At 34.4% G+C, this 22,202-nt stretch overlaps 3 protein-coding genes across 3 annotated transcripts; 2 read left to right on the plus strand and 1 right to left on the minus strand.

The window, feature by feature from the left end:
• Positions 1–1,862: 1,862 nt before the first annotated feature.
• LOC102586211 (60S ribosomal protein L13a-4) lies at positions 1,863–4,427 on the minus strand. The gene is made up of 4 exons (XM_006360292.2): positions 4,096–4,427; positions 2,477–2,593; positions 2,306–2,393; positions 1,863–2,127 (listed from the first exon to the last, which is right to left on the minus strand). Exons 1-4 carry the CDS (start codon positions 4,365–4,367, stop codon positions 1,984–1,986), a joined length of 621 nt encoding a protein of 206 aa, XP_006360354.1. The 5' UTR covers positions 4,368–4,427; the 3' UTR covers positions 1,863–1,983.
• Positions 4,428–6,730: 2,303 nt separating this feature from the next.
• On the plus strand, positions 6,731–16,500 carry LOC102586542 (26S proteasome non-ATPase regulatory subunit 1 homolog A-like). The gene is made up of 13 exons (XM_006360293.2): positions 6,731–7,041; positions 9,915–9,978; positions 10,095–10,200; positions 10,672–10,783; positions 10,895–11,063; positions 11,784–12,259; positions 12,353–12,488; positions 12,586–12,834; positions 12,923–13,143; positions 14,239–14,497; positions 14,584–14,816; positions 14,904–15,417; positions 15,613–16,500. The coding sequence occupies exons 1-13, from the start codon at positions 6,890–6,892 to the stop codon at positions 15,934–15,936; spliced, it is 3,015 nt and encodes a 1,004-aa protein (XP_006360355.1). The 5' UTR covers positions 6,731–6,889; the 3' UTR covers positions 15,937–16,500.
• A 433-nt stretch (positions 16,501–16,933) lies between these two features.
• Positions 16,934–19,684, plus strand: LOC107063197 (transcription factor FAMA). Its single transcript, XM_015314770.1, has 4 exons — positions 16,934–17,162; positions 17,266–17,832; positions 18,476–18,871; positions 19,414–19,684. Exons 2-4 carry the CDS (start codon positions 17,440–17,442, stop codon positions 19,492–19,494), a joined length of 870 nt encoding a protein of 289 aa, XP_015170256.1. The 5' UTR covers positions 16,934–17,162; positions 17,266–17,439; the 3' UTR covers positions 19,495–19,684.
• Positions 19,685–22,202: the final 2,518 nt, after the last annotated feature.

The following is a 22,202-nucleotide window of genomic DNA, read 5'->3' on the forward strand; positions in this document are numbered from 1 at the left end:
TTGAATCAATAGCAGCTTGAATTTTCTGAAATTGAGCAAATCCAGATTGATCAACATAAATTGTTGGAATAAATCCAAAAATACTTATTCCAATTGATGGCCATAGTAAAACTCTTCCACTTGCTAAACCATAGAACAAAAACAAAAACACTACACTTTTAAAAAAATGTAGTGCCATTTCTTGAAACTTGAAAATATTTTTTTTTGTAAGAAAATCAAGAAGGAACCTTAGGATATATATATATAGTTTCAAGAAAAAAAAAAGTTATGAAATGAAAAGTCAAATTGAAAAATGGGGTAAAAGAAAAGTCACATTAAAATTCATGAGAAATGGTTTTTATGTTTTTTTCAGACAAATGAAAAGTCAAGAGTTGCTAGTTAATAAGTAATTAGTAGATAGTAGTGGGGTAGTAATAATAATTACAAATTTAATTAACTATCCCAACTAATTATTTTGGTATAAAGTTAAAATAATTTATTACTCTTCTCTCTCTTTCATAATATTATGTTTTATTTGTGGTAATTAGTCGTAAATAAAACTAGTAAATAAAAATAAAAGGTATAATTTTGTAATCTGTATAGATGTGATATAATTTTTCCTGAAATATGTATTTCAAAAAAAAAAAAAAAGTGTTTGTTCAAGTATTTTTCAAAAAGATTTTGTAATTTTTTGAAGAAATATTTTAAGAGTGTTTTTTAAATTATTAAAAGTGTGTTTGGAAGTCACGTGATAATTGAATTTGAGTGTAATTGAATATGATTATACAGTTTGACTTGTTTGTTTGACTTGAGAATAACTTGGTTAGACTTTAAGTTCGCACATTAAAACATGTTTGACCAAAATTCGAATTCACGCATCACAGGTCTCAGGGGATTACTTTAGACTAGATTTTTCTAATTCCCAAAGACTTAAATCTTAGATTTGTAATTAAAAATGACAATATCTCAATCATTCTAACACAATCCATATCGATCAAACTTTCCATTTTATCACCCACATACCTCCTCCCTCTCCTTGTCTCCTTCCCAAAATTTGCAAATGCAATCTTCCAATGTTTTAAATTTTTTTGTTTATTATTTATTATTATATCAAATTTTAATTAAAATACCTCACAATTAATTTACATATATATATATTTGTCACACAATAAAACATATCTATGTATTAGACTAATTTTTTTGTTAAATTTGTAATTATATTTGTCACAAAGAAAATTACATTGCAATTACATTCTAACAAACAAACAGGTCATGATAATTAATATACGGTATAATTATCAAATTATATAATTACACCTGATAATTACATAGTGCTTTCTAGTCAAAATGGACAAATCTTGCATCGAAAAAAACAATGGCAGTTTATTGTTGGTTGATTTCACTATTGAATTAATTAATATTATTAAATGCAATTAATGGTTTTAAGCAAAAAACGAAGGCGTGGGTTAGTGCATTAATTGATGATTAACTAATAACCACTATTGATACTTGTGAAAGCTTCCTTTGAGGCCCAATAATTGCAAGATCAAATAAAAAATTATTTATCCAAATAGGTAATTAGGGTAAAATGATGTAAAATTGGGCTAAATTATTAAAAAGAATGTAAAATAAAATAGTGTTGACCGTCTCTTTTCAATCATGCTTTGAAACTAGTTATCGTAGAGTTTCAAATTCAACAAATAAAACTTCAAATCATGAATAAGCTACCATATAAATATGATTTTTCAGTTTATGGTTCGACATAAATATCCATTGTGCACAAGTATTTACCAATTATATATGTTGTTTCATTGTTAAGATTCATTTAAGAAAAACTTTCCATATGTTATAGCAAAAAAAATACACGAAAAAACAGGGAAGAGTCTGATCAAATGACGAAAATATTGCTAAAAATGCAAACTGTATCCCCTAACAAGGAACAAACTAATGTCAAAACATCAATCTTCATCAAAATTGTACTTCAAAACAAACTATATTTCAACTTCAGTACTTGATTGGAGCAATAACCGCGAGTTGAGGACCAAGCTTCTCCTCAGCAGCTTTCTCGGCCTTGACCCTAAGTTTTGCTAACTGCTTTCTCCTCTCATATGTTACTTGAGCTCTCTCCTTTCTCTTGTTCTCAAGATCCTGCGGTAAATCATAAACAATGGAGAAGTGTCACCATCGATGCAAATTACAAGAATGAAAGCTCAACACATTTAGCCAGGGCCTGTAGTTTAGATGAACAAGGGCAAAGCAAAAAAGAGGAATAACACTAGTTGCTACTTAGAGAGAATCGATGTAGGGTAGAAGAGAAGAAACTAACCCTGATAGTATCATAATGGTTCCATCCGACCTCTGATGAAAGCTTGCCCAAGAGACAGTATTTATGTCCAGCACGGAGCCTCAATACCCTAGTTACAAAATAAGGTAAAAACTTCAGTACTACAAGAAACACTAAACAGTAATAAGCTATGACTGCTGCAGTGCAACTCACTTAAGTGCATCGGGAATGACCATCCTCTTGATCTTGTCATATGGGGGTGGAACACCCTCATAAACCTTCAAACGGGCAAGTGCAGCAGCTCCACGCTTAGTTTTGTGGGGAATCATCCTAGTATAAAATGAAGACAGACACTATCATTCACAATTGTAGAAGTAGAAGGAGCTTGCAATACTGGCCTAATCATCAAATATATTGTTCACGATACAGTAGTTCTAAAGGTACTAATCCCAACTGAAAAATTCATCAAAGGAAAGGAAAAACAAAATATTTAGACTGAGAAACTGAGTTGTAGTCTATAAAACACATCAACTATGCCTAAATCCCAAATTAATCAAAACCATCTACAATCCACTCTCTTTTCAACTCGATAACATTCCAATACAAAGCAGTTACCTTCCAATGCAAATGGTTTTTCAAAACTAGAGTTTATCTTAATTCACACTTCTATAGTACATCATACACTCTAACTAAACTAAATAAAACTTGGGAGAAACGCCATATCCATCAACATAAAATTAAACAATGTTGCATCACTTGGACAGTCATGCTGATATATGCTAGGAAAGGTCATATCTACTAGTAGAAAGAACTTTCTTGACAAATTAGTGAACCCACTAACACACAAACCAAAATCAACATTGAAGCAGACATTTTTTACCTACAGATAAATACAGTATTGCACAAACTACCAACATGATCCCGAGCATTACACAGATACCCCTAAATTTTACTCCAACAACATAAACTATTCTGTATCTGTTCTAGTCAAAAATAGATGTTACATCCCAAAAGACTAGCCAAAAGTTTTTTGTACCACTGTAATACTTATAACTTCATATATACATCAAAATGAATACAAAATTCCACTTCACTTTGTAAGCTAACTAACTGAGTACTGTGTCAACTACTTCAGTTTTGTCACTACAAATTAAAGATCTTCACTTTCTGAATGTAAGTACTGAAAACAAGATCAAGTTCAGTTTTTTTCTACTACAGAGACCATTCCTGGCTTGATGTTGCTAAGTTGACAAAGCTCTATCGTAAAAAGATGAATGTGCCTTGGCTATTTATCCAAAGTTCTTCCAAGATAATTCGATTACAAAATAAAAATTTAGAACCTAGCTGCACATCTTATAATGAACTCAAGGAGTATCTGCACTTTTAAAACTAGCTCACACATGCTTAATTAACATAAAAAAGACAGCTTGATACACAAAGCATTGTGCAAATCCCAAATGAGTGTAATGTATGAAGCTTAACCAAACCCAAGCATCAGCTCGAAACAACGTAACGTTGCACCAAGGCTCCCTTTCAATCAAACTACTAACATATTCTCACCTAATCTTATCCTAAAATGAATCTCCCATTACACTCCACAGCATAATTATCTCAATTAGAAGGATTATGTAAACCAGGTTATCATTATGTTACTCATACTCATTTAAAATGGCAACGGGTGCATGTCGGATGCTCCAACATAGACTATCATATACATTAAATAAACAACAAAGCAATTAACTCAAAATACTAGATCTACCTCTAAATTCTGCTCTAAATAAACAATGTTCAAATATATATCTATACAATTTTATTCAAAAACAGAAGCATACCCACGAATGGTACGCCATAGGATTTTCGAAGGAGCACGAAAATGGATTGGACCATGAGAAGGTTTCGTGTTCATTCTCTTGCGAAGGAACCTAAGGTACTTCATTTTCTGACGAACAAGTCCACCAGATAAGCAAATCTCCTCACACCTAACAACCACTACTCTCTGTCCATTAAGCAATTCTTTAGCTAAGATCGAAGATAATCTTCCCAGCATATGGTGGCGGGCGTCCACCACTATCCTCTTTGCTGAGATTCCCGAACCAGACACCATTTTTTCTCTCTCTACTCTCTCTCTCTCTAGAGCTCTGTCGAATCGAGCTGCTGCTAGGGTTTTTCAGCAGTCGTTTTTCCGGTTCAATTTATATGATGATGATGAAGAAGAAGAAAGGAATGTAAATGGGCTGTGGATCTGTACATGTTTTTTGGGTTTATAACTTTTTTGGCCCAATAAATGCCTTTTTTCACTTATCCTATAGTTTATGGACCTTTTAGATCATGATTTCGGAAAAAATATTTTTAATAAATTAATATTTTATGGAAAAAAAATAGATTATGGTTATAATATGTAACCTACATCGAATGTTGAGCAAACGCGCCACGAACGCTCACGAAAATTATCTTCACAAAGATGTATTTTACGTGAATATACGAGTCAATTGATATTCATAGTACTTTATAAAAATCGTGTCAAAATTTGACTTCTTATCTATCAAGGATGTAATAATGTGAATATATGAGCCTATTGATATTCATAGTACTTTATAAAAAATCGTATCAAAATTTGACTCAAAAAGATGACTCACAGATTAAGATTGTAAATTGATCGCGAAACTTAGTTACCCATGACATAAGGGTAATTACATTTACTAGTTTAGCTTATTTAGGGCATGATCGTAGATAAAAAGATTTGTAAGTTAAAGATAATGTTAGAAGATTAATAGATAATCAAGTGTTAGTGTTGTCGAACTTGTACGTGGGAGAGACAAAAGACCAGTCTCTTTTTTTCATTTTGTCTACGTGTAATCTCATAAGTGGAGTCTTGAGAGAGTAGAGCGCGTAAAGTCATGAGAGAGTAGAGTGCGCATAAATTTGATCTACCTAGAGATAAATAGATTATTTCAGAAGATCCTTAATTCTACATGAAATCAAAATAATTACGAATGAGAAAATATGGCAATGAATAAAACATGATAATTAGTAAGAAAAGTAATACAAAGCATAAAAGAAATATTAACAACATCATATGACAATAAATATAAAAAAACAAGAAACTAAACGAATAAGATTGATACTACGACATACACGATACTCCAGACTATCACTAAACCTACTTCCACTAAAAAGCACGACAACACTCAACAATGTACTAATCGTCTACCTATCCACGACCTCCACACCCTCTTATCTAAGGTCATATTCTCGATGAGCTACAATTGCAGCATGTCCTGTCTAATCACCTCCTCCGATACTTCTTCACATACTTTTACCTTCCTTTGTCCCCACCATATGCAACTTTCTCCCGTCTTTCTTTCTATTATCACTCTCATCCAACTAATGCATGTAATTGGAGTAGAATCGTTTTTCCTTACCAGGTTTTGGAATCTATAAGAGTTTCTTATTAACCACTAAAACATCTCTACCACTAAAACATCTCTACTTTTGAAGATAGACCCGAAAACAAGCTCAGAAAATAGTTACTTGAAAGTCAGATACTCCGAGAACTTAAACTACCTATGTGTTGGTAAACTCCACCTAGACTAAAAATTCACCAGTTCGGTCATTTAGTTTGTGTCCTAAGTCCTATATCCTTCGGGAAAGGGTCAAATCTCTCGCAACTCCTCGTTGGGACATCCACATATCTCTTCTTCACATACTCAAATTATCTCAACCTCACCTTCCTCAACTTGTCCACAGTGGCGGATCCAGGATTCGATGATCGTGGGTGCTCAATTCTTTTTAACAAGCCAAAAAAAAATTCTTTCTAGAAGTTTACTACTAATATTTTTATAATTTAATTAATAAATGAAATACAAAAAATAGAAAAGTGGAAAACAAAAAGAAATATAAGCAAAAATTTGAAAAAGAAGTCAAGAGGTTTCTGTTGGCCTTTTTTCAACAAAAAGATTGATGTTGTTGCATGGGCTCAAACCCTCGATGAAGGGCACCAGTGCTCCTAGAATCCGACTTTAGAACCACAACGCCCATGGAACACTCTGTTTAATGGGTGCTGAAAGAAACCTTATATAAATTTTTCAATATTTTCTATATACATATATAAAGTTTCCGTCGGGGTCAATGGGTGCTCGAGCACCCAAAACTCTACACGTGGGTCCGCCCTTGCTTGTCCATCACATAAGCCACTCCTACTTGAACCCATATATTTTTATTCCTAATCTTGTCTCATCTCTTAAGACATACCCATATATCGACCTCAACATCCTTATTTACACAACTTGCATCTTTTGAACACGACAACTTGAATCGGACTAATCATCACTCTATAAAATTCATCTTCAAATATTCCCGAGGCGAGGCTCCATTTCATTCACCCCCACACCCCACCCCCCACAATAGGACTCCAAAATAAGCTAGGAGAGTGAGCTAATACAAAAGAACCTTTTATTTCCCCATTAACAAGAAATCTCACTCACCTTTCAAATCTCTATATTTCCTCTCCCCTGCTTCCTCAGGTCTCCGGTTGTTCTGTCCATCGTAAAACCCTTGCTCTCTCCTCCCTTCTCACAGATCCGAACGCGAATTCCACCAGTTATATAGAACAGTTAAACGGCGGCAATGGTCACGGCGGCGACGATGGTGAGTTCGGCGGGTGGTTTATTGGCGATGCTGAATGAGAGCCATCCGCAATTGAAGCTACACGCTCTCTCCAATCTCAACACCTTTGTTGATTACTTTTGGCCTGAGATCTCTACCTCTGTCCCTGTCATGTAATTCTTCTGCTTCTTTTCTGTACTCTCAGTTTGAATTTTGTAGTTCTTTTTTGTTAGTTGATGTGATTGATTGAGATTATGTGGAATTGGAACTTCTAAGCTGTGTATAGAGGAAAGTCGTTATCTTTTGTGTTTATTTTCCTATTTTGGTGAATTCCTTTGTTTTCTGTTTGTGATCTGAAGTGTGGACAGTTGATATTTGAGTAGTAGAGGAAATTAACAGTCTTTTTTGATGGTGAATTGAGCTCATGAAATATTGTGGTTTTACGGGAAAGATTGAAGAGGGGGTAGATTAATGGTCTGCTTAAAAAGGGACTGTTGAGCAGAAATTTTGTTACTTTTCAGCTTGAATTAGTGTTTTTGTTGTGGTAAGTACTTGTGTATTTGTTCATCTTTGTACATAATTGGGTTTTTACTGCATTAGTATGACAGGTTTTGAGTTTTAGAAGTATTTGAACTTTGTGGGGTTTCTGAGGAAAGTAGGTAGTGGATGGTAATTTGGATATTTTAGAGAGAAAAGGTTTTGGCCCTAAAGATGAAAACTTGAGGGGAAATTTTGTGAGGAGAACATAAAGCTGGGAAATGTGGAGGAATTTCTAAGTATTAGGATTAGTGGACTTGCTATGTTTGGATTCTGGTGTGAATTGGAAATTTTGAGCAATGATAGTTTTTATCCACCGTCTTTGAACAGTGGTAGTGTAGGTTGCAGGGATAGATTGCCTCTATTTGAGTACTTATGGTTTTATTTGTAGTTCTTATTAATTAATTTCTCGACTTTGGAGAGAATGAGTCACAATTTAGGGACGAAATATGTTGAACTTCCTGAATTTCACAAGCTTGGCTTGAGATTGTATGTTTTGGAGTAATTGTTGATCTTACTGTACCAAATAAATGACTTTAAATGGTTTTTTTTAGTTTTTAAAGAGAAATTTCAACTTTCTCTCTGTTTCTTTATTGAGTTCTGAAAATCAGCATGATTATGTGACTGTTCATAATTTACCCCATTGTTGGTCGGCATTGTGAGATGAGTAACACTGACATTGGTGTAGTTATGGTGCTACTATGTCTCTTAAGATGTCATTCTAGTGTAGATGTAGAATTATCTTTCTTTACACTTCAAAATTTTTGAACAATCTACTTGACAACTATAAGTGAGGTCCCTTGTATAACTGGATTAGGTTGAGCTAATTGCTGCATAAGCTTGTCAAAACGTCATAAAAAAGGCAAAGAGAAAACAAGTCTGTATGAAGCCATTATTAAAAACAATTTGAATAATCCAATCAATGGTACCTCTTAAGCTGATGTGGCTCATGTAGACTTGTACCTGTTGTAAACTTCTAGCATTTTCCTCTATGATTTGACTGAAGCTTGGGCTCCTTAAAATTATGGAGATGTTCCCTTCTGTTGCACTTCTGGGAACATGAAGGAGATGAGCATATGAAACTTGAATGTGAGTAGTGGTTGGAATAATGCAATATCGTCTCCAAGCCCTAACGAGATGGCTTAGTGTTTTTGAGGTACTAGAGTAACAACTTGGAGAATGGAGATTCAAAGTTTGAATCCTAGTTACCATGCTAGTGTGCTGGACAATTTGCCTGGTAGATTAGTCTAAGTGTGTGCAAACTGGTCATGACACTGTTGGTATAAAAAAGATGCAATTGGAATTTTAGGAATTAAATTGCTGATTTGTTTGTCAGAAAATGTAGAATACTACTCCTCAATTGAACTAAGTTCATTTTCACCCCTTCAAAAGCTCTCCTATTCTCTCTTTCCAAATGACCCACATTAAGGCAAGAGGAATAACATTCCAAGTCCTGTGCTTTCTTGTCCTAGCTCCACTCTCCAGCTGAATACCAACTCCTTCACAGATTTTGGCCCTGCTCAAGAAATGCCAAACCATCTAAGATGTCCCCCCATAACCTCGTGGCTAATTGGCAATGTAACAAAATATGCTCTCCATGTCCTCACCGACCTTCTTACTTAGGAAACGCCAACTTAAGCACACAGCCTTCTTTTTCTCAAGATTCTCCTCGTCATAATCACCCCTATAGTAGCTAAGCACGTGAAAAAGCACACCTTGGCACCCTAGGAATCCAATCGAAGCATGTGGGAAAACATTCTCCGCCCTAACAAGAAACTTCTCATAAAAGGACTTTAAAGAGAACACTTTGTTATTCCCCAACTCCCAACACAAAACATCGGGTCTGTCGCCTGGATCACATTGGTTTTAAAGTAAAACTAGCAATCTCTGCAGCTCAATGCACCTAGAAATGATCACGAGCTTTACTTATGACCATAAAGCTTTTATTTTTTTAACTGAAAAACTTTCTATGACCAGCTGTCCCCAGGCGCATGATTCCTCTCTATCCTTCTCCACTTAAGTACTAGGCTTTTGTTTGTGACAGGGTATGAACGCATGTCGTGCGCCTAGTACACACATCACTGTTGCGCTCTTACCACTGGATGAAAGCCCGGAAAGACTAGAACTTTCTTAATTAAGTCACCAAATTGTTTGCTGAACATAGTTCTCTTGAATAGAAGACACTCAGCCTTGTTGGCCTGTTTAGTTGTCCTCTAATTTATATAAGTATCATCTAATCAGTCTACCAATGTTATTGAGAACTCTGAGCTTTAACTTTATGTTAGAATAATGTGCATCGTAGAAACCTGGTATTCTTGTTTACTGTCGAGTTTTCTTGACTGTGTATCGCGTTTGCTTGATTGTGTCAGTTGTGATATTGGGTGACATCATGCGCTGCACCATAGATATAAATATTATGCAATTCTGAAACCTGAGCTTAAGTCTTAATTTTCTATCAATTGAGTATTCATGATATGTGCTTGGGATCTCACAGACCTTTCTAATGCAGTGAAAGCTTGTACGAGGATGAAGAGTTTGACCAAAGACAACTAGCTGCATTAGTTGCTTCAAAGGTTACATCTTTATTTTCCTGCCAATTCCTTCCCATCTCATGCAGTAGATAATTTGTTATGGATGGAAGTAATTTTGATATTGGCAGTCCTCGCTAATTTTCTGTTTCTTTCCTCAGGTTTTCTATCATTTGGGTGAACATAACGTCTCATTATCCTACGCCCTTGGAGCTGGTCCTCTTTTTGACGTTTCTGAGGATTCTGACTATGTTCATACAGTTCTTGGTATGAATTTCATATGTGGTCATATTGTTCAAATGAATTTGGATCTTACATAATTTCTTTCTCAAGATTCATATGTTGGTTTTGATACAATTACATCTTTCAACACTTCTTCCTCAATATCCATATTTTTGCAACTGCTCTTGCCAATTATTCTCGTCACTTCTTACTTCTAGCCTGTATATTTTGAGTTCTTTCTGTATAGTTGGGTCCATAGAAGTGAATTATTGTGTCATATCACTGAGAACTAGGGAGAAGTCATGTAAAACTGGAGAATCAATTCTTTATTTGGGAGTAAGAAGTAAAATAAGTTAACTGGTTCATGTTATAAGTGTTGGTTGAACTTCCAAATAGAGATTTGTGCTCACTTAGTTTTATGTACTATAAACCTGTCAACTTTTTTAGATGTCCTTTGGTGTCAATTGTTGACTCAATATTGTTGGACTTGCAATATGTTTCCTTTCCTTGCTTCAGCTAAAGCCCTGGATGAGTATGCAAGCTATAAGATCAAGGCAGCAGAGTCAAGTGACGAAGCCACAAAGGTGGATCCCAGGCTGGAGGCTATTGTGGAGAGAATGCTTGATAAGTAAGTACATTTTTATCTTCTGTTGTGGAAGAATAAGAATCTGAACCTGTAATTCTCACATTATATTCTGGGATGTCCTTCTGGTTTGTAATTACCCTTCTTCTTACTTAGGTGTATAAAGGATGGCAAATATCAACAAGCCATTGGCATGGCCATTGAATGCCGAAGGCTGGATAAGGTTGCCGAAGCAATTGTGAGGAGTGATAATGTTGATGCCACTCTAGCATATTGCAGTAATGTCTCCCATAACTTTGTCAATCGTAGAGAATATCGTAGTGAGGTATAGTCTTACTGCCCTATGTAACATACTTGATCTTAAGTTTCCTCCTTTCCCCCTCCATCTGTGTAGTCTGTTAATTTATGTGGTCTTCTTGCTAGGTTAAGTTATTGCATTGATTGATCTGTTTCAGTTCCTCATAGAAATATTAGTCCCTGCGTATTTATTATATTGTTTTTCTTTTAATTTTAAAAAAAATCTTAATGCTGTAAGCATAAGTCATAACATTTTTGCATTGAGGTAAGGCGTATACTGTGAGCTCCCCTAGGATCATATTCCACCAAAATTCCCCTTTGAGTCTTACCTTCTTCCCATCCCTCCTCACTAGCGTCGTCCTAATATCGTCTACAATGGGGAAGCATAGAAATGGAAGAAGAAAAAAAAAGGAGTTGATTTGAACATTATGTGTTCAAGTTCGGGATTCTACCACATCCCAGTCGATTTACTTCTGTTTGGAATCTATTATTTGCACTTATTTAGTGAATTTATTTGTAACACATGCATGGTCTATTCAAGGTCTGATCCAGATTTACCGGTCTCGGATGAACCCTTTTTTTTATGAACTACATCCGCCTCTGACATTATCCTTATTTGCTTTGCTTTGCTTTTTTCTTTTGCTATAGATGTAGGGCGGTTACATTAATAAATTTGTTACTTCTGTAGATATTCTTTAAGCAGATTCAGGGAAAATTTTCATTTTAACCCCCCTACTTTCTCTTTCAGGTGCTTCGTCTTCTTGTGGAAGTGTATGAGAAGTCACCATCTCCAAACTATTTGAGCATGTGCCAGTGGCTTATGTTTTTGGATAAACCAGAGGATGTAGCAAGCATATTGGAAAAGCTACTAAGATCAGAAAATAAAGATGATGCTCTATTGGCATTTCAAATAGCTTTTGACCTTGTAGAGAATGAGCACCAAGCTTTTCTCTTGAGGGTAAGAGACCGGCTTTCCAGCCCAAATCTACAACCTTCAGACACGGTACAGTCGTTACCTGCGGATTCTGATCGAGCAGCGACTGAAGATGAAGAAGCTTCAGAGGATGTTCCGTTGTTAGAGGAAAGTAGACCTTTAGGTGGAACATTAACAGCTGCAGATCCAAAAGAAGTTATATATGCTGAAAGGTTGGGAAAATTGAAAGGAATTCTATCAGGGGAGAACTCAATACAGTTGACCTTGCAATTCTTATACAGCCATAACAAGTAAGACAAATGTATTTTAATTTTTGTTACCTATTTGTTCAATTGATTAATGGAAACATGTGTATTCATAGTTTTGTTAATCTTTGTGTACAGGTCAGATCTCCTTATTCTTAAAACAATAAAGCAGTCTGTTGAGATGAGAAATAGTGTCTGTCACAGTGCAACTATATATGCGAATGCAATCATGCATGCTGGAACAACTGTGGATACATTCCTCAGGGAGAACCTGGTGATTATATTTTTCCTTTTACCAGCGTACTTTCTCATTTGGATAAATCTACAGCCTAACATAGTTTCCAATGGAAATCTTGTTTTCCCAATGTCAGGACTGGCTAAGCCGTGCAACAAATTGGGCTAAATTCAGTGCAACAGCTGGACTAGGTGTTATTCACAGTGGCCATTTACAGCAGGGGAGATCACTTATGGCCCCTTACTTGCCACAAGGTGGAGGTGGTGGAGGTGGTAGTCCTTATTCAGAAGGTGGTGCCTTGTATGCTCTTGGTTTAATTCATGCAAATCACGGGGAGGGTATCAAGCAGTTTCTTCGTGAGAGTCTACGTAGTACAAATGTTGAGGTACTTGTATTAGTGAACTGTATCATTTTCGCTGCCATCTCGTTCTTTCCAGTAATTGGTTTCACATTTGCAACTTTTGTTGGTACAGGTTATTCAGCATGGTGCCTGCTTAGGACTTGGGTTGGCAGCTCTAGGAACCGCTGATGAAGACATTTATGATGACATTAAAAACGTCCTATATACTGACAGTGCTGTTGCCGGAGAGGCTGCTGGTATTGGTATGGGTTTATTGATGGTTGGAACTGCAAGTGAGAAGGCAAGTGAGATGCTTGCTTATGCTCATGAGACGCAACATGAGAAGATAATTAGGTAATTGACAGATAAATGCCAGATGGTGAACTATAATTTCCTGTTCTAGCTCTGATCCTATTGTTATCTGTTATATATGTGAACTTGAGAAGTTCTTTTTTAAAGGTTTAGCTTTTGTATTTTAAAGAGTATTGTGATTAAATCTCATTAATTGATATAAGGAAACAAAATTGGTTGTTCTATACATTTGATAGACTGAACATCAAAGTAAAGATTTAACAGCTATCTTCAGAAATCTTCCTCGAGTCTGTCTCTGTTACACTAGCCTCCTTACTTTCTTTGCAACAAATCCTGTCGATAACAAATATAAGAAAATAATTAGCCTGAGATATTTTTCTTGTTTTAGAACCCAGTGTTTCATATTCCCTGTGTCTGATTTTTCCACTTAAGTAGCATCCATTTTATTGTGAATGTCGCATTTATGTAAAACACAGGGAATGTCTGAATTGAAAGAAAATGTCCATTGCAAAGAAAATGCGCTGCAGTGGGAAATGCTGCAGACTATGTGGCTGGTGATGTAAAAGATATGCTGGCATCATCTAAATTTCTGTTTCAAAAGAATGCCAGGAATGTCCATTGCCAATTAGCGGTGTTTGAATTTCTGGTTTGAAAGGAGACATGATAGGTTGATTTCTTTGGTCATTGTCAATTCTAAATATTTGGCAGATATTGCCTTTTGATCATATATAGTACAATTACAAATTTAGATGCTATCACCTGTTTCAGTCACCAAGTATGACTTTTGAATGTTGTGCCTATAAATTCCACGAACATGAAAAACCATAATTTCAAATTTCAAGTTTCAATGTGAAAAAACTAGTTGTGTATTGGAATATTCTGTTCCGTTTACCCCCTAGATTTTGCTTTCACAAAGTTCATTAGCAAAAAGTTAATATATCAAACCAGAGAGGATATGGATATGTAATTAGCCTTTGGAATAATGATGAGATTTACATTATGGTGTAAATTAAGGATGACCATTTCTCCACTCCACTATGTATGAGGCCTGAACACAATTTTTTTGTAAAAAGATTATTACAGTACAAGAGTCCGTAGAGTACTGGAGTTGAACATTCTTTCTGATGCTACATGCAGGGGTTTGGCACTAGGTATAGCCCTTACAGTCTATGGAAGGGAAGAAGAAGCAGATACATTGATCGAGCAGATGACTAGGGATCAAGACCCTATATTGCGCTATGGTGGCATGTATGCTTTGGCATTGGCTTACAGAGGAACTGCGAATAATAAGGCTATCCGTCAGTTGCTTCATTTTGCTGTATCAGATGTTAGTGATGATGTCCGCCGGACTGCTGTATTGGCACTTGGATTTGTTATGTATTCTGAGCCTGAGCAGGTTGGTACTTTTCTGTTCATATCCGCTGCGGTGATGTCCTCTTTGTGCTGATATGCTAATATTGTTTCTTTTGAATGAATTTGCAGATGCCTCGTATTGTGTCATTGTTATCGAAATCTTACAATCCACATGTGCGATATGGTGCGGCTATGGCAGTTGGAATTTCTTGTGCAGGTACTGGTCTGAGTGAGGCCATCTCATTGTTGGAACCTTTGACGTCAGATGTAGTTGATTTTGTACGCCAAGGTGCTCTCATAGCGATGGCTATGGTGATGGTCCAGATAAGTGAAGCCAGTGATTCCCGTGTTGGTGCCTTTAGGTATTTCATCTGAAAATGCATACCACATCTTCTTTTTTTCTATCTTTTCTCTGAGTTGCTAGCATGCTAAGCCTTTCTTCTGTACAGGCGACAACTGGAGAAAATTGTCCTAGATAAGCATGAAGATACCATGAGTAAAATGGGTGCTATTTTGGCTTCTGGAATTCTTGATGCTGGTGGTAGAAATGTGACCATAAAATTACTTTCGAAGACAAAGCATGACAAAATTACAGCAGTCGTTGGACTGGCTGTTTTTAGTCAGTTTTGGTATTGGTACCCTCTTATATATTTTGTTAGCTTAGCATTCTCACCAACAGCCTTAATTGGTCTGAACTCTGACCTAAAAGTGCCAAAGTTTGATTTTGTATCACATGCCAAGCCCTCACTGTTTGAGTATCCTAAGCCCATCACTGTAACCACAACTACTTCTGCTGTCAAACTTCCCACAGCTGTTCTATCAACATCCGCTAGGGCCAAGGCAAGGGCTAGCAAGAAAGAGGCTGAGAAAGCCAATGTCGAGAAGGCAGCTGAAGAGTCATCTTCTGGTGCAACAAATTTGGGGAAGGGCAAGTCTACTGATAAGGATGGGGATTCCATGCAGGTTCGTATACATTTCTATCATGTAGTTTTGGTCGATGGATGCCTTAATTTAGCAAACTGTTGGACTGACGATCTGTTTTCTATGACATTGTGGACAACTATGGATGGGTGATCTGGCATAATAGTCTGCTTCATTGTGTAGTGCATAAAACTAGCATTGAGTTTGTTCACCAAGTGTAATCTCCTTTATTGGCAGGTGGATGCTCCTGCAGAGAAGAAAAACGAACCGGAGCCATCATTTGAGATCTTAACCAACCCTGCTAGAGTAGTTCCAGCTCAAGAGAAATTCATTAAATTTTTGGAAGATAGCAGATACGTACCAGTTAAATCATCACCTTCCGGATTTGTGCTTCTGAGGGATCTACGTCCTGATGAACCTGAAGTATTGTCCCTCACCGATGCACCCTCATCAACTGCATCCAGCACTGGCGGTGGATCAACTGGACAACAAGCCCCGGCATCAGCAATGGCTGTTGATGAGGAGCCTCATCCCCCACCTGCATTTGAGTACACATCGTGATTTATTGTAATTTAAAAGCTTCACCAATTGGTTTTTCATTCCATGTTGGAAGGTGATGTTGAATGGGCAGAGGTGAAAACCTATAGCACTTTCCATGATCAAATTGAGTCGTGAGATACATCGAAAAGAGCCCCGTGGGCTGTTTCTTGGTCTTTTGATTACCCAATTTGTGCTTGTCATCGTATTTTGTGTGCTAAACGACTAAGGAAGATGGGTACTGGAAGTTTCGATTGCTCGTTATCTTTCTCTGAATCTGCCACAACTCTCCTTTCCTACATTTAGATCTTTAATTACAATTTAATTAAGATTTTATGTTGTTTGGATCTTCAGGAGAATGAAGAAAAAAAAAAGAGATGTCATTGTTCCCTAATTGTTTTCTGGAGTCAATTGTTTTAAGAATTATCTATTGCAACATTCTGATACTAATGTTCTTGCTCGACTTTCAAATCTTTCAAATATGGATATGCAGCCTTAGCAATTGGTTGCTGGGATATCTAGCCTATCTCATTGCAGGGTCGTAGTGGTGTAATAAGTACATTAATGAGAGATTTCAGGTTCGAGTCATGTGACTGTGATATTACTTTTGGTAAAGCTTTTTGTTTTATGGTTCTTGGATCAAAAGTCACAAGTTTGTAAAATTTTCATTTCATCATTCAATGAAAAAGCTCCAACAGAGCATGTAAAGTTCAAAAATCTTAACGGTATCACATGTAACATAAGCATCCAATTAAAGAGATTTTTTAGTCAAAAATAAAGGCATCTAGGCTGCAAATTTAAAGGTACTCACATGCATGCTATATAATTAAACCAATCTCAAACATTCAATTCAAATTATATTAAAAAGAAATCCACTCATTTTGATTCATAAAATCATTCAACGAGGTGTTTAAGTATTTATTAAAAACTCGTGCAAAGAGGTGGTAAAGTTAGTTCTACTTGTGATTCAAATAAATAATATGTTAAAGGGAGGTGAAGTGAATATTCATGAGGTGTAAATTAATCCATTGGCTCCTCTCCTCTCCTCTTTTTTCAAATCTTGATAATTTAAGATCGATATATATAAATTAAACTCTACATATTCAAGTACCTTATTTTATTTTTGTGTATATATATTGGAAGCAAAATGCAGCCAAAAAGTCAAAGGCAACATCTAGCAGGACACACTGGTCCATCATTTCTGAGATAATCTTATCAAGCCTTTCAACACCATATATACATCTTTAATGGTTTGTCTTATTAATTTTTTGTTTTTGTTTTTTCCATTTAAGAAATTTCAAAATTTTATTTTCTCACAATATTGTCATGATAGTTTGTTGCTGAATTTGTCAGGTTTCTAAAGGTGGACCCAAGGATTGATATTAATTTAATTTGTGTACCATTTAGTAATTAATATTTTTAGTATTAAAAAAATATGGAGAAAAAAGAAAAAAAACAGGTATATATATCCACACACAAACATCTATATTTTTTCTATGTTCTTTTTATCATATACTTATTTTCACTATGTTGTCTCACTTTGAACATGAAATATTATTGCAGCCTTCTTTGCCTACAATTTTTCCAAGTTTAAATGATGATAATTACTACTCTCTTGATGATGATTCTTATAATTGTCACAATTATCAACATCCACAAATGGTTAATTATAATGAAGAAGAAAAGGCCTTGATGGTGTCACAAAAAGAAGAGGAAATTAATGTGACATTTGTTGGTGAAAATAGCAAAGCAAATGAAAGCAAGAAGAAGAGAAAAAGAACAAAAATAAGAATGAAGAGTAGTGAGGAAGTTGAGAATCAAAGAATGACACATATTGAAGTGGAGAGGAATAGAAGAAAACAAATGAATGAACATCTTCATGTGTTGAGGTCTCTCATGCCAAGTTCCTATGTACAAAGGGTATTAATGTCAATTCTCTAAATTTATATCACATTTTTTTTTCCGTCTTTATAGTCTGTTCTAAAAAGATTGACATGACTTTTCTATATACATGAAAACTTTTAAGTTTAACTTTTTCATTTCACATATGTAAAAAGGGTATTAGATTCCATTCTCCAAATGTATACCACATTTTTCGTCTCTTCAATCTGATCTAAAAAGAATGACACTCTTTCTATATACATTTTTAAGTTTAATTTTTCCATTTCGCATATGTACAAAGGATATTAAATTAAATTCTTCAAATTTATATCACATTTTTTCGTTTTTATAGTCTGTTTAAAAAAAAAAGACAATTTTTCTGCATACATGAAAACTTTTTAAGTTTATTTTTTCCATTTCACCTATGTTTAACACCAGAAGTCCAAAGAGTACTAAAAACGCCTATGTAAATTTTTTGTCTTTCTTTCTTAATTGAACCTAATTTGTGCTCATCATCGGTCAACACTACTAAAAATGCGAATTTCCAACTAAATGTATGTTGGAAATTCACGTTTTTTTAAATAGTGCATATATCGTCATGTAAAATGAAACAAAATTAAAGGAATTATATTACATTGAAAATGAATTTTTTTGACATTGATTCTTTTTGGAAAATTTGTAGGGTGATCAAGCTTCAATTGTTGGTGGAGCAATAGAATTTGTAAGAGAATTGGAACAACTTTTACAATGTCTTGAATCACAAAAAAGAAGAAAACTCTATGGAGATCATCAAGATTCATCATTAATGGAAATTCAAAATCCATCTAATTTAGTATTTGCTCCTAATAATAATGAAATTGGAATTATTCAAGAAGATATAGCTGAGATTAAGTCATGTTTGGCTGATGTTGAAGTGAAGATTATAGGTATTGATAATGCTATGATCAAGATTTTATCAAAAAGAAGGCCAGGACAACTCATTAACACTATTTCTGCATTACAAGATTTGCAACTTAACATTATTCATACAAATGTTACAACAATTGAACACACTGTTTTGTATACTTTCAATGTTAAGGTACGTCTTCGTTGAACTGTCTGACTATCTCATCTAAGATACATATATGGTGCACTTTTATTTACTTAAAAGTAGTGATGGAGTTAGAATATTTGTCAAAGTAGATTCAACATCTATATAGTGTAAGTTTCTGTTGAAGTGGATTCATATGAACCCTCTTACCCTTGTGGCCCTACCTAGCTCCGTCCTTGGTTAAAAGTTTAGTAACGAAGTGATTTTTTGGTATGTGTATTTCAAGATTTTTGACCTATATATGTAGTATAATTTTATATATACGCGATATAATTGACCATCATTCAGTCCATATCCCTATGGAGCTTAAGTTATATGTTTTAACTGTTTATAGACCAAGCTGACGTGCAACAATCGTCAATAGATAACTCTTTATGCTAGATGATATAGTAACCTGAAAAATAAAGTACTAAATAATCTGTTATAATCAATTAAATTACATCGATAATGTAAGATTTTCTTGTTAATGTATATAACTTAAATTCTTGATGGGATTAATTCATATATTTTTTTTGTATTTATTTGTGCAGATTTGTGGTGAAACAAGGTTTTCAGCTGATAATATAGCAAATTTGGTCCAGCAAATATTCAGTTTTTTTTCATGCAAATAGTGCCATATGAAGTAAAACTAGTGGAGGCCAGCTGCCTAATTTATTACTCGTATTTTGTATACTTATATCATATAGTAATTAAATCTTGTTTAATTTTGGAGTTGACATCTTAGTAATTACTCCTTACATATATTTATATTTTATTGACCATTCAAATAAAAAATAAAAAATAAAATTCAAATTTCTGCATAATTAATTCATGTTATGTATTTATGAACTCCTTGTGGTTGATTAAATCATGATTTGATGGCAATTGTCACCATATATATATTCTCTCTATTTCTATTTCATATATACAAAACATGTGTTCTCAACAAAATTTTATTTTTTCGAACAAAATGAGATATTATTTCTTTCAATAATGAACTTCCTTTAATTCGTAAGTCATCGTAATCGTAATTAGCCTTAGATGACTATCGCTCGTGCGAATTTCTTCTAGTATACTTTTACATCATATAGTAATCAATGAGCATGATAATGAAAGCTTTTATAAATATAAACACATTTAATACGTCGAAAATCATTATCTATCTATTAAAAAAAAGGTGTGTTGCGTAGTGTTTAACAAAATGGATAAATATCTTAGGAAATAGTTTAAGCTTCTAAAAAGACAAAAAATTACTAAGTACGATTTCTTTTCACTTGTCCAATTTTTGGTAGACAAAATTGTATGTTATTTATGTAGGTGAGAGATAATAAGTTTGCAGAACAATTAAAATGTATGTCATCTGGTCAAGCATCATGATTATCTCTCAAAATGATTATTTTGACATATTTTTATTTAACCATTTAATATATACAAAAATTTACTTTACCGACTAATTTAGATTCAGCCTACATTTGGCTCACTTAAGAGGCAATCACTTTAAAAACTTTCATTCTCAAAGTTTGATTATGTGATACGTGATTAATGTATGGTAAATGCATCCAATCCATTCCATTGAGGGGCGTTTTCATTTATTTTTTGTAGTTTTTCATCGATGTTCAATACCTGCGTAGAACCCATTCGAAGCGTGTTTTACTTTCTTTATACACTGAGATAGACTATTAAAAATATAAGAAAAGAAAAATGCAATTACAAAGGTTGTTATCAACATAAAATTTCTGGAGAGAAATGCTATAAAAGGGATAATATCTATCTATAGTTGTGGTGTTTATTTGATAAAAATAAATAAATGGATTGAAATTGAGAGGTTTATTTTTTATTTTTTTATTTTATTTTGTGCCAATTATATATATTAAGGTCAACCTACATGCACTGCCAAATTGTACCTTGTTTTCAGAGGGAAATTTGACTTTGTCAGGATTAAATCTTGGAAGCATTTGACTCCTTTAATATTTGTAGGGTCAACTGTCCTAAGAATTTAGATTGGTCTTTTTATTATTTATTTTTTGAGATTTTTAGATAGTTTTTTTTTTTTAATATATAGTTTTGTCATGTTTTGTAGTTTTGATAATTCATGCGCGCATGCTAAAGAATGGCATGTGGGGTTTTGGATTTTGGCAATCATTTGTTTTTTATAAATGCAAAAATCAAAATTCAATTTTGCTAGTTAGAAAGATATTTGTAAATGCGTAGCTATCTAATAAGTTTATTTACTTGTATGGCGTAGGTGTTTTGTAATTTAAAAAAAAAAGGTGAATTGGTTGATGAAATTTCGTATGAGACTGAAAATCCTGATAAAAAACGTTGATGAACTATTCATGTGGTTGAGACTTGAGAGTCGTCACAATCGAAACATAATGACACAATTATCAGGGATGTTTTACCACTGAGCTAATGCAGCGCAAGAGCCTCCCAATGGACGTTGGCTATGCCTTTTGTTGTTCGGACTTCAAGAATGTTAATGGATATGTGTCATGCTATACAAAAATAGCGTATTTCTAAAGAATCTGACACGGATGTATTTGAAAGTGAAGAATTTGCACAACTTAAACTATACCACATGAGATTTTGGGGGTGGGGGTAGCATTAAAAGATGGCACTATCAACTTGTTTTGACCTAAGATAATAATTAAGCCTCATCATACTTTACATTCAAAAGAAAGTTTAAATTTCCATCTTCAAATTTAACTCAGACTTGGTTCCTCTTCTTTGGAAACTGATCAACAAGTACATAATTTTGAGTGTGATAAAGCAAACAAAGAAACTAAACACATAATGACAACATGACTTGTAATCTCTTCTACAAGTATATATATATATATATAATATGATATCATTCTCTTTAACTTCGGCCTACATAATTAATTTTTCTCAAAAGACCTCGTATCATTAATAGTAGAGCAACTTTCACATATAGCAAACACAAAATTCATATTTGTATGCTATAGCAAAGTTTGCATAATTGCGCTCCATAGCAAACATATATATGTATAATTTGCCATACATATACAAAAAAAAAAAAAACAGTTGTATAATCTGCTTTGGTATACATATACAAAAGATCAATTGTATAATCTGTGTATGTATAAAACGAGAAAGAGAGAAAGGCAAAAGAAAACTGGGCAGAGAAATATTTGTATTGTATAATTATAAGTGTATAAGACGAAGATATATGTATTTGCATGTGTATATACAATTTTCTCGCGCTTTATACAAACAGAAACGCAATTTATACACTTCTGTGTATAAAGCGAGAGAGGCGAGCACAGAGAGAGTGAGCGAGAGAGGAGAGTGGCGAGCGAGAGTTTGAGGGAGAGAGGCG

The sequence above is a fragment of the Solanum tuberosum genome, unplaced genomic scaffold (assembly GCF_000226075.1).
Source record: "Solanum tuberosum cultivar DM 1-3 516 R44 unplaced genomic scaffold, SolTub_3.0 scf00319, whole genome shotgun sequence".
NCBI classification, from domain to species: Eukaryota; Viridiplantae; Streptophyta; class Magnoliopsida; order Solanales; family Solanaceae; genus Solanum; species Solanum tuberosum.